This window comes from Bombus bifarius, unplaced genomic scaffold (genome assembly GCF_011952205.1).
Source record: "Bombus bifarius isolate JDL3187 unplaced genomic scaffold, Bbif_JDL3187 scf7180000007984, whole genome shotgun sequence".
Lineage (NCBI taxonomy): Eukaryota > Metazoa > Arthropoda > Insecta > Hymenoptera > Apidae > Bombus > Bombus bifarius.
Window position 1 is genome coordinate 1,262,790 of NW_022884367.1, and position 15,616 is coordinate 1,278,405.

The 15,616-nt window shown below is 32.3% G+C and overlaps 1 protein-coding gene across 4 annotated transcripts in view; it reads left to right on the forward strand.

The window, feature by feature from the left end:
- Positions 1–13,579, forward strand: part of LOC117204915 (protein RUFY3-like) — a 30,456-nt gene extending 16,877 nt beyond the window's left edge. For 3 of the 4 annotated variants that reach the window (XM_033442832.1, XM_033442831.1, XM_033442834.1), the window contains one exon: positions 12,000–12,140. In XM_033442832.1, the coding sequence (XP_033298723.1) occupies positions 12,000–12,140 (141 nt within the window). Of the gene's footprint in view, positions 1–11,999 lie in introns of all 4 variants that reach the window. The other variant, XM_033442830.1, reaches the window with a different exon arrangement.
- The last annotated feature ends 2,037 nt before the right edge of the window (positions 13,580–15,616 follow it).

The following is a 15,616-nucleotide window of genomic DNA, read 5'->3' on the forward strand; positions in this document are numbered from 1 at the left end:
GCGGATCAACCATCATTCAGCAAGGATCGAGTCATTCCGTTGCAAACAAAACCCTTACAAAATTGTTAAATCTTACTTCTGTCAAATATACATCGAACTATTCATTGCTATTAACTTGCGAGCGCATTCAGTATGCGATAAGAACAATTAAATATTCACTCGTTGTTAATTCTGTGTGTGAAGTGAACAACCACAGAAAGCCTCTTTCAACGTACACAATTACTTTGTCTATGATCCAACAGCGTATTATCATCGTTAATAACTTTTGAATAGCGTAATAAAGTATTCTTTCTTTAGTATTGGTGAACAAATTTTCAACATTACTTCGCTGTTACCTTGTATGTAGTACATCATCATTTCGTTGTAATCTTTACGTTCACGCACGTTATAGTGTATCTTATATTTTCCAAACAACGTAGTACGATTCTACTTTTACACGTTTCGATTGTTTTCTAATTTTGCATGTTTTAATAAATATTACATTATGCATTTAATTTTCAAATGCAATAAAGTTTATACAAACCTTATCTTATTCCGAACTACTTTGCTCGATAATCTTTGCATAGCAGCTTATGTATCTGAAGCTTTTTTATTCTTAAATAAAAGGTACACAAGCTTAAGAACAGTAGAGAAAAAACGGAATTCCTGCTAAGAAAGATGCTTCTTTACATCTTGGAGATAAGCTGGATGAGTCTTGTATACAGGATGATTCTAAAGACTTGGCTGCAAACACAATCTAACTCCAGATAGAGAAAATATTCAGAAGGAAATGTTAAATACCTATGATGATGATGAGCTAAATTTACATCGCGAACAAATCTATTGTTATCTGAAACAATAAAGTTAGGTAATGAGTATATATTAAAATCAAGCGATTCTTTCTGTATACAGAATGTAAAAATTTTCATTCTATATTTTCGACTTCTTTTTTCGCGTAGAATCACCCCCTTTCCGCTTGAACCAGCAGTTACCAACCACCCTGTATACATAAGACGTTTATTTCCAAAATTCATGCAGAAAGTCTCATCAAAAGTGTACATTGGATTTGAGCTTTGTGGTGTTTCATGATTCCTTGCTTTTGTCGTTACAATAATATACATTAAATATCGCAATTAAATATCGTTAGAAACGTTCTCTTAACATTTTAACAATAAATTAGTAGTAATTTAAAATGAGGACTAAACCTAAAATCAGAAATTTTCAACACATTTTCATCAAAGATGTTTTCATGCTTCCTCAATCGAAAGAACACCGTATTTATTGTACAAATAATACAAAGAATTACTCCAAATTTAAGAATACATCACACAACTTTAGCAAAATCAAAAGTTTCTATTCCATAGATAATCATAGATAATAAACAATGTCACATTACGATTCACCAAAAACTCCACGTTCACTTCCGCTTACAGTGCAATCACATTACTGCACTATCACTCGTGTCTCTACATACACACACATATACACGCGAGAATACAATCTAGCGTGTTCAATGCATGTACGTTCGGCATGCATATTCAGCGCTTTGGCGTCCCGATAGAGACGTTGCTTGGTCCGTGAAGCACGTTTAGACCATGCTTTCCTCCGCCTCTTTTCTTTTTTCTTCTTTTCGCTCCCTCGTTCGTTGTCTGGCGCAGCTCCGTAGAAGACACGGGACATTACGAAGGGGATAGCTCACGGGAACCGGTTGGTAAGTTATTGCATAATAACAAGCCAGACTCGGTATATCCTTGTTACTCATTTTTCGCGCCGACCGAGTATTACCATACTGTTTAATATAGAATAGGCCAGCCGACCGCGTTGCCGCGCAGGTGGACAAGAGCTGTCGGTTGGCCACCGATGATTTGAACCTTCCGCATGGCTTTCGAAAGACGGCTTCCTGGGAAAACCGAAGCGAAAGAAGGCTTATGTATTTCGTATATGCAAACTCGTGCAACGATAACGTTTTGTAAAATTGTTGTTAACCTATTAAGGACGTAAAGAACGCAGACGCAACATTTCATTTGCAATTTCTTTTCAGTCCATTTGAATTACTGAATTCTGTTTCCTTTTTTTTTTTTTTTTTTAATATTGTAGCGATGAAGGGGGTTTGGCTAATATTTATAAAGTTTGAAGAGATTGAAATATTTATAACACTATGATTTTTTTTAGAAACAATAGTACGTTTACGCAGCTTTTATGGATTATTTTTCTATTCAATGCTTAATGGATTAACAGAATTGTTGCTCTTCTGTGAAGCTGTTGTATTACCCTGGTTTGTCAAGTTATTGTTTGTGAGTTGCATTCAATATTCTTTTTCTCTCGCTAATAAAAAAAAGAAAAAAAACATTTACATGGAGATTCAAACAAGCTTTATTAATTTCTTTTACGTATATTTTGTTAAATACTGGTTTCCAACAAATTTCTCTATACGTTTGATATTCCTGAATGGAATATTTTTACGTTTAATCGTTCAGTCTAATATAATCGATCGTGTATCTATCGTCGATGCACATGCGTCGCAGCAAGCAGATGTTAGAATGCATAAATTGCAAATTGGAATAAGGGGCTAGCATCGTTTGCAAGACCAAAATGGCGACATATCTTTGCATTATCGATGATATCGATTCGAGCACAGATGCTAATAATTGGAACACCTCGAACTTCTTATATAGATTTCGTAACATAATTGAAGGAATGACGATTTTTATTTATACGAATATTTTTAGAAATAGACGTATTAAATTACCTATCCTTAATCTTGTCTTATCTTGAAAGCAGGTCGTTCTATTTCTGTATGTTTAGTACAGCGGATATATCATTTTCTGATAGAATATTTAAAACACCGAAGTAATTTAAAATAAATTTGGGAATATTGGCGTCGTAATATTAATTAGATATGCGAAAATTTATAATGTCTCTAATTTGAATATATCGAATCTTTTTTCAATTGTACTAGTTTCATAAAAAATGTTTTTGGACCTATCACTTAATTTGATTATAATTAAATTAATTAAATTGAAGTTTCGGGAAGAAAGATTACAAATCTTTTACCTAGAGTAAATATCATTTTGTTTATGAAAATAGTTGCGGGATATATTTCTGGATCAAACAAATTATTATGAAGTGTTTCCAGAAAAATCATTTTAGAGATAACGATTTTATTTGTTTTAAAATTAAATGAAATACGTGGAATGACCATTTGATATGCTATAAATATTTCTTGAACGATTGTCCTTCTTTCATTATAAGTGGAATAAGGTATTAATTTTTTTCCATTTACAGATAACTCTCGTCAAATTGATTACACGTACTAGAAATACTCATTTTCTATTCTGCATTATTATTTGTTTTCTTTCCAATTAATTAAGAAAAACACGAAAGATAATAAAGAAATAAGGAACTTATTTGCAATAGATAACTGAATTTCCTTTTAAGCTTGCGGGAAACTTTTTTTTATATAGCATAATATCAATAATAAATACACGTCTCTTATAAAGAAGACATAACATGTAAGATCAGATTTATCACAAATCAAACATATCTGCCACTTGCATACTTGATAATCTCTTGATAAGCGTTATTGCAACGTCAAAGAGTTGGTTAATAATCCTTGTTTCGGGACGCATTTAAACAAATAAAATAATTTCAGAATATACACAAGTATAACAAACTAAAATGAATTCCGGAATAAAACAAATTTTCTAGAACATGAATTGCGTGTCATTTCCCCGAATCGCAAATACATAACTATACAGATATTAATCGTAATTGAGCAACATAAATCTTCTCTCTTAAATTTGGAATTCAGATAATCCACCGAGAAATTATAGCGGCGCCGGTGATGATTATTAAGATTTAACATAAACTTCGTAACGAACGCTCATTTCCTGTTTCTCGATGCACGAATATCTCTGTTTCCGTACTGGAAAACAGTTGGAAGCAATAAGATACGCCCAATTAGGTTAACGATCCTCCACAGGAAAAAATCGTTGGTTCGTTCACGCGATCGCATGGAAAATGACCGAGATGGGTTTCGTGGTGCGAAGTCGAAACAACCAGATGGTGGTGGGTTGTTTTCATCGTTTATCAGTTCGCATTGCAGCTTCCCCTTCTACCTGTTCGCCTCCCCGGAATCTACTGTTTCAATAACACAAAGCTGATTAACCGTATCGAGTGACGGCCTCATGTTTGATCCGAGTGCTAAACTACAAATATGACAAATTGATCCCATTAAGATATGGTCGAGATGTTGAATATACAGAAAGGTGACGTTCCTGATAATCCCATCTTGTACAGTTGGATTAATGTTATTTTAGTAGAGTTAATAATGTTGTTTATGCGGTTTCACATTCATATCAACATAATTAAAGCAACATAAGGCAATATAAAGTATCATCAAAATATAAAAAAAATAAAGTATAATCGTTTATTAAATGTTCCAACGATTATATTCTAATTTAAACTGAAATTCAAGTAATAGGGGTTCGCCAATTTTGTCCACTATCTACAATATTATCTTTCGTTCCCGTCATATAAGAACTCGCATTTGTATAAATGAATTGAATCGACAGAATTTCAATTAATCATTAAAAATTAAATTTCATTAATAATTGATAATATCTCAATGGCAATCTACTGTCTGATATTATACAGCTAAATCTACTGATCCTCTAATTTTTCTGAGCAACGTATCATACATCAACGTGATCAAATCTTGTAGAATTAAGCTGATATTATTAACGATATTTACAAGTCACAAGTTATAACTTACTATTAGTATTGTAAATAAAAGTTTATAAATAAACATTCTATAATAAAAATATCTTTCGTTCAAGGATAAATGATAGAGTTGTAAGTAATGTTACCATGTCCTAAATATTAGAAGAAACTACTCAAAGTGCTTATGATCAGGCAACTTTGTATCAAAATTGTGGTGATCCTTCTAAATTTGCCACCTCTGGGATTCACACCAACAGAGTATTCTCCCGAGTCCTCGTCTAATCATCCCGCTCGTGCAAATACGATCTTTGACCTGACCTCCCTGTGTCTGAGCCACAGGCCTGATGATGCCACTAGTACAGTCCAAAATGTATCTTTCTCCCTGCTTTCCTTTTTCCTTCCTTGTCTCTTTTCCTTTCTATTTTATGTATCATTACACAGAATCAGTCTATGACCGTGGAAAGAAATTTTATTTTTAATGATTTGTTAAATTAATTTATTGATGAAATTTATAGCTGGAACGTAATAGCTAAAATCAAAAAGTGTATTTTAATCTTCAGACAACAAAATTTTCGGGTCTATTCTTGCAATTACGAGCAGAAATATAGTTTAAAATTAATATCTGTAGAAATATTAATAACAAAAAAATGAAACAAAAAATCTAAACTAAGTAAAATCACATAACATCTCAACAACGTAATATTATATCGAATTTTAAAATCGCTAGTCCATAAAAGGTGGAAAATATCATTTATCATGTTTTCCATTATATTTCTTGATCGTAAACAATTATGAAAATATTATGCAATAATTAATACTAAATATATTCTTACATATGCATTTCATTTGTCACCAACATTTTATTTCGATTTTGAAACGCCAATCTTATATCTTAATCCGTACGTCAGAGAAGTGAGTTATATGTATTTCTTATTACATGATCTTATCTTAGAATTACATACATGGATATACATATGAGCATATATGTAGAATAATCTTATTGCAATTCTGAATTATTTCAGGGAATGTTGACTGTTCTCTCGATGAAAGACATTTTTCGCTTAATGTCTATTAGTTTGATATCGAACTACGGATTTACACAAATTACATAAATTACAATTACTTCCTTACAATGTCTAAATAGGCACCACAATAACTAAACAAAAACTTAATGCTCATTTAATATCGCTAATTCCAAATTATCAAAACCAAAAAGTAGAGAAAGCTCCGTGATAGATCATTTCACGATATCTTTCACATTCGATCTGCAAGCTGATTTATTCCTGCTGGAAAGTATCTATAAGTAGGTATCTATCGCGAAGGAGATCAGATGAACTGGAGGCAGGTCCATAGTCGACGAAAGTCGTGCTCTGACCAATCTAGGTTCGTAGGTTTCTCTCGTAAGTCATATTGATGGGACGGTTCAATAATTAACTTGGTCTGGAAATCGGTTATCGGGGTGATATTATTCGGCCTCTTAGTTCCTCGGTAATAACTGGCAACCAACGTTGAACGAACGAATACCGGACCACCGTCATCTTACTTAAGGGATTCAATTTAGATGTAAAATTTAGAGTGGTGGTCGCGCCAGATCCCGCCGCCTCGGCTCTCTTTTTCCTTTTCAGACGACGAATTCCGCATTATTATAATAGACCGTTGGTAATGGCTTGAAAATAAAGACCACCGAGGTAATGGAGAAGCCGGATAGCAAGAGGAGAAGCATCACCTAGACCTGAACGTACATAGACGTCATAAACTTCCTTTCCTCGTTTCTCCTTCGATCCCTTTTTATCCTTACCATTTGCAAATCTTCCACTGTTTCTTATTCTTACTCCTCGATGCGTACTTGATGACGTTCGTTTTCATGCTCCGCTAAGAAATGAAATTTACGAGCGAGAAAGTTACGTTTGTTACTTCCCTGGATTTCGTACTCGTCGCTTACCTCGTATCGGGAAATTCCTCGTTTCGAGTTATGAGGCTTTAAATTTGTGGATACGACCTGGAGTAGAAATTATGCTGCGGAGGAAATAATTATTAAACAAAATTGACGTTTAATAATTTATGTACATAAATTCTTTTCTTTTTACAGACCGCAATTAGAGAAGTGGAATTTAAATGACTGGATGTAGACATTGATGTAATAGAATGATCTCAAAAATATTTTTAAGTATTTTTTATATTGTTGAAGAGTATACATTTTTTTAATGTAAATATACCTACATACATACCTACATACCTACATACGTAAAAGTCATATGGTTTTCCCACATTTAAAACGCATAAACACAGACACACGTATTTTAATGAAGTGTAATTGTTTAAAGTGAAAATGCCATTAAAATTGTATTGGTTTTGTAAGATTAGCGATATAAATATGATAATATAAATTAAATACTATTTTTTAATTTTCTTATTGGTAACTTGATATTTCAAACTATGAACATTTATATTTTAATATCACTTAATATTTTAATATCTAGTCCGATACTGGTTTAATACTCATATATTATTTCTTATCTTTTATTCGAACTCTTTAAATAAATTTTATTCCATTGTTTCGTACGTTTTAAATATTACTTTCTAGCCAAAGTTTGCAGATTGTACCTGATCAGTATTCAGATATAGAAGGAGCTTTAAATACATTTGATACCGTAATTATTCTCAGAAGTTTGTGAATGATAATTCAGTAATAACAATGATAGAAGATTTAGTAATTGATCATCATTACCACCAATACGTAATATTAACAATTATTATATGGATATTATTCGCTATTCTGCATATCATTACACGAGAGAGAAACAAACGAATTTCGATACTTTGAATTGTAATTTTCTGTTTGCCACTAACATTATAATGATGTATCAATATACATAGCTGTAATTAGTTGAAAGTGTCTGATGCCGGAAAATATCAGTATTTACAAATTTTTTACAAATAACAAATGAAATAGATTTTTTGCCAAGAAATACATGAACATTTCTTTCCCAAACAAATTTAGTACGACAGACAAATTATAAATAAGAAAATTGGACATAACGAAGAATTTTAAATTAATATAATTAAAGTTAGATATAAATTAATTAGTTACATTGGCAAATTTCAAATTGTTTGAAATCATAATCTAATATGGAATATGTTTCATTTTATATAAATTTTCTTATCAATTAAATTTATCTACAGAAAGTTATAACTTTTAAAGGAAATGTAGTACAACATCGTTTCCATAAATTTGGATTATCTAAAATCATGTGCGATTATACAAAAATTTTATAGAAAAAGGCAAGGACGTTATACAAATATCTCAAATAAAAACAAGAAAATTTCCACCCCTATTCAATGCACTATTTTACCTCAATCGCTTCTTCATTTAAAAATACGTAGCATATATACTATAATATAATATAACATAATGAGATTTTTCTTCCTATTCCGTTCAACATTATTGTGAACGCAACATGTACAGACTAGCAAGGTAGAAATAGAAGAAAATGATATTTTACAAGATTAAACGTACTTTTCCCTGAAATTGACGCAGGAACAATAGGGTTCCTAGTACATCGGGTGAAAAAAACTCTGTTGTTCGTGTGCCAGCTTCAGGTGCAAGCCTGTGAACTTTTTTCGACTTTCACGGAACGTAATCCGCAACTGCGAACCGTGTTGTATGGCTCTTTGGCTTCGACCATGCAGACCACGTTGAAAATTTTTTCAACAATCTGCTTTGTTGCCATCTGAAGGAAATATAGTCCTAGGTAGATTGTGGATCCTTGTAATAATGATCGTTCTTTTAATGCCTAATTTTGGTCGTGGTTGCATCGTTGTTAAAGATCCAAAACGATCCATTTTTTTTAAGCTTCATCGACCGAATTTTGGGACACGATTCGAGATTGAACTCATTTGGCTTGATGGATCACGATGTAGATTATCATACGTTCGCTTGACCCACGCCGTTCGTTTGTATAATATATGTATGTGAAAATGTTTGATCGTGGCACCGCACCGTGATGAGTAGCAAAAATGTGATTAAATCGTGTAATTTTATTTTCGTCGAGTTTCGAAATTTTCGATTCAACTGGGTTCTTGCGTCGCCATTAATTTTCGTTATTGCTTCATGAAAGCACCAATATATTTATTATTTATACGTTAGAGATAATGGAATTAAAAATTGATTTTTTCTTGCGATATATACGAGAGTGAATGAAATGTAATGTTTTTGATCCTTAAATCATCAATGGTTGATAATACTGATACGATGTAAATTCTGCAAATTAATGACTAAAAGCTTCTTAATATTTTACAAAATCTTATTAGCAACAGTGAAAATGTGTATAAAATTATATTCGACTAAATTCGTGTACCATATATATTTCCATGGAAATATAGAAGAATATTTTAACAGCTAAAACATTCTATCTACCATTTCGAAATTGTAGAAAATTTATTACGTTTATTATTTTCTTTTGCACCATCTTTGTTCCTCTTCTTTCAATTCAAAATAATAATATAACAGCCTCTATAATATAACTTTATTTGAAAGATAAAAAACACGGGGAACTTCAAATATTTCAGCATACATACCTTGAAAATGAAGGAAATGCTAGATAGGACATTTTAACTGAAGAAAACAGAACAATTAAAGGAGAAAAATTGATGAACAGGAGAAACAGACTAAATAAAGCTACCTTTTCTTTTGCGCGAATTATAAATTCGAAATCATTATTTATTAGCAAATTTGTTTGATTTTCGAAACAACTCGTGGGAACGATAAAACAGGCAACCTGATTTATCAATAGCGAATTATAAAAGAACTGCTGCTCGAGATTTTTATTCCTTCGCGAGCGAGCAAACAAATTTATCGCAACGAGGAATTGGATAGTAAACGAGGAACACGGGGAGAACGTACCGTGTATTAATTGGACCAAACGAATTATTCATAATTTGAAACACTGTTGTCTGTTTCATATTAAGCAATTAATGCACAGTTCTGATTCTCAACTACCTTTGCGTGCCAGATGTTCTACTTTAGTAATTACGTACAATTAGAGAATTACTATCGGTTGCAAGAATTTCCTGGACGTTGAATTTCTCCGTTTTTATTTCTATACCTCTCCGACGTTCCTGAATATATACTCTGATTGACAGAATATTCATATTCCTCCGACGTACAACTTCGTACGTTTTAGTTAATTAATATTTTTACTGAAAAAGATTTCATTTAAATGTCAAATGAAATGTTACGCTTCGCGATAAAAAATTACACGGATTTCTTTTTTATTTTCACAGTCATACAATTGGAGGTATAAGTTCTCAGTTTACCACGATGTTATGTGATTTTCACACGACTGGTTGCTCATCAAATTACATATTGTAATATTGGGCAACTTGATCCAATAACTTGATTCAATGAACATCGAGATTGTAACGAATGGTTGTACTGAATGTCTAATGAACTGGAATATCGAATGATATTCAAAGACCATAAACCAAATGTGGTTGTTAAGAACATAGCATGAAAAACAGTATAAATCTACGAAACATTTTTCCAAACAATGGCATACATTTTTGCTCACAAGTGTTACGTGTCTCCTATTTTTAATAAAAATGGATTAACGTTTGGTGCAGACTATGAATTTTATATTTTATACATTTCTTCATAAAATTATTAATATACGTATAATTATTATTATACATATATTATACTTATATAAGTTATATCGCCTAAATATAACTATAAACTATGTATTATAACATAGTTCATTCATGATTCCTTTCAATCTTGGTGCAAATATAATTAATGTTTTAAGGCTCTTGGGCAGAAGTGTGAGTCTAGGGAATGATACACAAAATCGATATTATACCATAGGACTAAATTTTGTTATGATCTTCCAAATCATAATGTGAGTGTATATAGAAAAGTGTTTTAATACTTGAAATTTTTAATGAACTTTTCTTTAATTATAATATAAGTAGATCTAATTATTTTCTGTTAGATGGTAATCGGAGAGAGAAATTTGAGCTAGATTTTTCTATCGAAGCTTTATCCACGGTTTTCATAAATTAAGGGTCTTTTCATTCATTCTATTTTTCTTCTGAACTCCTGAATTTGTTTATTGGAAATAAGAAAAGATCAGCCTGATAATGATCGTTTTCGTGGTCTTAAATCTTTTAACTAAATGTAATTGGAGCTGAACAGGATAATTTATTTATTTCATTTTTAATACAGCGCTTCATATCCATCAAAAGTCAGGATGTAGTACGTATTTATGATCACGGGAATTAAAGTAGATCCAACGAAAATTAAACATTAAATGACATTTATTAAAATTAAATTAATATTTGTTACAGTCAAAAATCAAGACCAAGAGAGAGTGAAGTATTATCAAGTTTAAGTGGATATCGTTGATATCGACTACTGAGGTCGCCGAAACGAGATTCAGGCATTTAATTTAATGAAATAAGCTGAAGCATAAATTGCAATATCGTCGAATACGATTAAACAGGGGACAGACATTAGGTGGCAATAATGTATTTTGAAACTAGTAACCATGCCGAATTTCAAATAAGATCTAGGTCAATTTTGTCTCAAGTCAGTTTCAGGACTCGAACCTCATTTCTACTTTCATCTTAGCAAAATTTCTGTCTGATCACGATTTCCTAAAATTGAACTGATTCAAAAACTAATAAGAAAGTTTCGTTTTATCGGGAAAGAGGAAGTTTGAAATAGACCAAACTGGCTGTGGAACGAATTGTTTATTCTTGCAAAGTTCGACCATCTTGCTTTGAAATATATAACGTATAATAATAATCGATTAATCATAGATCATGACCATTTTAGGTATTTCAATGTGTCATATGTGTAAACAAATAATTTCCATTTTTACATTGCATAAAACTAAAACTTCACATATATATTGCGTGTTTCATATAAATTATTATGAAAGTCTTTCTTTTCAATTTCGTGATTTTTAATTTATATTACTTACTAATATTAATAACTAATACCTAATATTAATTCAATTCTGCAAAATCAAAATAGCAAAAAAAAAAAATATTTCTTTGTAACACATGTTATCAAGAAATACCAATTTTACTTAATAATGATTATTATTAACGTAACAAGAATATTTAATTCGTAACTATCCCCATAAATAAATTATCTCTATACACACCAAGCATCTGAAAGCTTGCAAACTGTCACTCTATATCTTCATCGATTTTATCACTAAAAAGTTTGGACGGCAACCTTCTCTCTTTGCTATTCTCTCATCACTAATTCGAATTAATTGTGTCTGTTGCAGCACCATTGTCGAAACTGCGGCAAAATCTTTTGTCATGCCTGTAGCGACAACACCACAGCCCTGCCGAGTTCGACGAAACCTGTTCGCGTTTGTGACGAATGTTACGTGTTTCTGGTCGGCCGTTACTCGGATGCACGCTAACAGTAACATCGTGTGACTGGTTGTCCATCGGTCAGGCAACACGAACTGTTCGTTCAAGGTAGCCAGTCGAGCAACGAAACCGAGAACGAGAAGAATGGAAGAAAAAGATCTGTTCCACACATATACTTACATCACACACGTACACGATGCCTCGAAGGCTGCTTCCTTGGGCATCGAACCTTATTCGAAGCTGCACGAATTTTCCATTCGACGCACGCGGTTGTCCGAAAAAGCTGTCGACGCGACGCTGCCTCGCCTCGCGTCCAATTCCTTTCATCCCAATATCATCCAGGCGACGTTTTGTAAAAGATTTGCTTGACGCGCAGTGCGGAGCACTGTCGACATTTTGTTACCCAATGAAAAGCATAATTTTATGGAATGGAGCCTTGTGATTGTTTTTAAGTCATATTAGATGGAGAAAGTGTTTGCACACCATTATTGTTTTGATATTTAAATAGTCATTTAAATACGCGGTTAAAATGAAGAAACAAACGGAACTACCAATTCTACTATAGCGTGGTTGTCGAATATAACAGGGTGAATCTCATACTTTAAGCAACACACGTAACGTAACTATGAATATTTATTTCTTAGAAGAAGCTGAGAATATAAATTTGCTGTGTCTGATACCAGAAATACTAGAAATCTTGAAGACAGAGAAACAATTTGTTTTTAAATCGTTTGTTGCTTCTGAATTTCTCATTGTTCGTTATTTTCATATTTCTCATTTTTTATACAGCAATTTCTAATCGTAATTATCGAATCGTATATGAATTGTAACAGTTTGGGTTAAATTATTTAACGGTAGGTCCATTGCCAGAAAGTTTTATTACTCCCCCTCTCTTTCTCCTGAAGACAAAAATGATTACACTACTTGATGATACAAGATTTGTCAAATAAGCTGTCGTAATTACTCACGACTCAATGATAATGTAACAGTTTTAACTTAAAAATCGAACAGACTTAAGTGAGAGATTTAGAGGCAAAAATTGTGAAATGGTGGATCGGTAGTAGAATATAAATATGTGCAAATACTTTTCGTAATCGTTCAACTGAAAGTAATCTCCGTTCTGTTCGTTTGAAAGTACAGTCAGGAGGAGAAGGCTTGAAAACTTTGAATCGCCAAATCTTCGCTGTTAGCCAGATCAATGATAATCAAAATACATGCATGCACATGTAACATACGTTACTATGTTCTTCGGTTTCTCGAAAGTTTAGACGTCCGTTAGTTCCTTTCGCGGTGGATTGTTATCGAGAGACGCTCTGACGAATGTTAATAAACCGAGTATTTTATATTCAGATAATTATAAGTAAATGCGCCCTCGAATTCGAGTTGTGAAAAAGATTTTCGAAACGCGTGCCTGTACAATGATATTTTTTAAATGTTCTGTAGCGTGATGGAAAGATTTTATGCGAATAAAAGGCTGGTTTTATATTTCCCATATTATCAATTCTTTCTCCTCTCCTTTGTGTGTTCGCGTATCGTACTAATTTTCCTTTCATCAGTATAGCAGATCGGCGCAGACTTCAAAGGGAAATCGTAATCTCGAAAGAAGATTTCGCGGCATTAACTTTTCAAATTAAAAACACGCAAATGAAATATTATAATGCGCTGAATCTCGCTTTATATGACTATGATTATCCTTTGAAAAATCTCTGACGAAACATTCTTAAGTATGGTGAATGCTTATTGTGTGTCGTGCAATTCCTCGTTAGTGTTGTTTATATAAATACTCAAGATTAATTATTAACATTTTGAAATATGAGGATAATATAAGAAAAAACATTTCTAGTAAAATGAAGATTTGATCTTTTGCTGAAATTAAGAAGCTCTATGAAAATTACAAAGATTAACCAATGGTTTCTTAACTATTCTTAAATTGTGCAACATTTCATACTGATTGTCTCGTTAAAAAGCACATTTTTCTTGATCGATCCTGTTTTTTAATAATTATTTATTTAACATTTTATTATTTGACAGAAGTTCATAATTAATAATCCTTTTTCAATCGTACCACGTACGTAATTGAATGTATCGGCTGTTAGAAACGCCGCGAACTTTCCGAACAATTCAATATCTCGCGAGTATAAAATTTGTCCAGCGTAGACCACAGATTATATACATATAATTAAATTCTCTGTACACTGGAATATGTATATGGATACTGAATTTGTATATCGTAATCAATAGACCTAATGAATTCATTTGCGAGAGTCAACAGCGAAGAATTCACAAAGGATCACGAGAATCCACTGCTGAAGAAATAATATGCTTTATTTGTTACTTGGAAACTCTACTCGCCACGTGTTAAAATCGTCCTGTATAGCAATTGGACTATGATATATATATATATATTTGTATATATATATATATATATATATATATATATGATTGATATATATATGATTATATATATATATATATATATATATATATATATATATATATATATATATATTTGTCGAAATTCTAATTACAATAGATGTAAAATTGTATACAATGTACATGATACACAAAATTATATAAAATATTCAAGGTATAGCTCTTTCTATAATATTTGACAGATAAAACAACTTTCTACTAAGGCTTTACTTTTCTAATTATATTCTGAAAAATATAAATTTGCATATAAATCCGCAGGTTACTAATCGTATATTCAGACAATAGAATTATGAAATTGACAAAAAGTGGAACTGATCAATTTGTCTACCAAAAAACTAACGTATGAATCAAACTTAAAAATGTGAATATCATTGGAAACGTAGGAGAATGTAAGGGAATCTACGAAAATTTAGGAGAATACAGAGCAGTGGCAATCGCCATAATATCTCATTCGGTGGTACTAAAGAACAAATCGTTTTCGAGAGGAGCGTCGAAGAAGAAAAAGAAAGGGAGAGAGAAAGAGGAGCTTCCAGCCACACGGAAACCGTGCCCGTAGAAAATGTCGACCATAATGTGCAATCTACCTGCCGAACGTAAATCTGTTCCTCAGCTGCATACACGGTTCTTTCTAATCTTTGCGGGGAGAACCGCACGCCATACCATTGACTCGCCGTCGCCATCGCTGCTGGAAAAGCAGTAAAACAGTCCCTGGCCACCTTCCACGGTGCTCTTATCCTTTCTAGACGTTAACAATGCCCGCTACCACAAGATCGTGCGGTGTATCTATGTACTAAACTACGTACATATGTACAGGGTGTTCTATTTTAATAAGCACACATGGGCGGTCTATGAAATTGACCGAGACACGGAATTTTTCTTCGCAAATTGCTCGATTTACAAAGTAACAACACGATCCTTTAGAAGAGTAGAGTTTTTAGAGTGGCGTCGGAATAGTTGAGTAGGTTTAGAATTAATTCATTGGCGATTCATTATGAATCGGAAACCATAAAAAGGAACTTTATAGTATAAGTTTCGCGATTTCTCTAATGAGAATCCTAAAAATAATTTTTTGGTCTTATTGTTTTAAGAAATA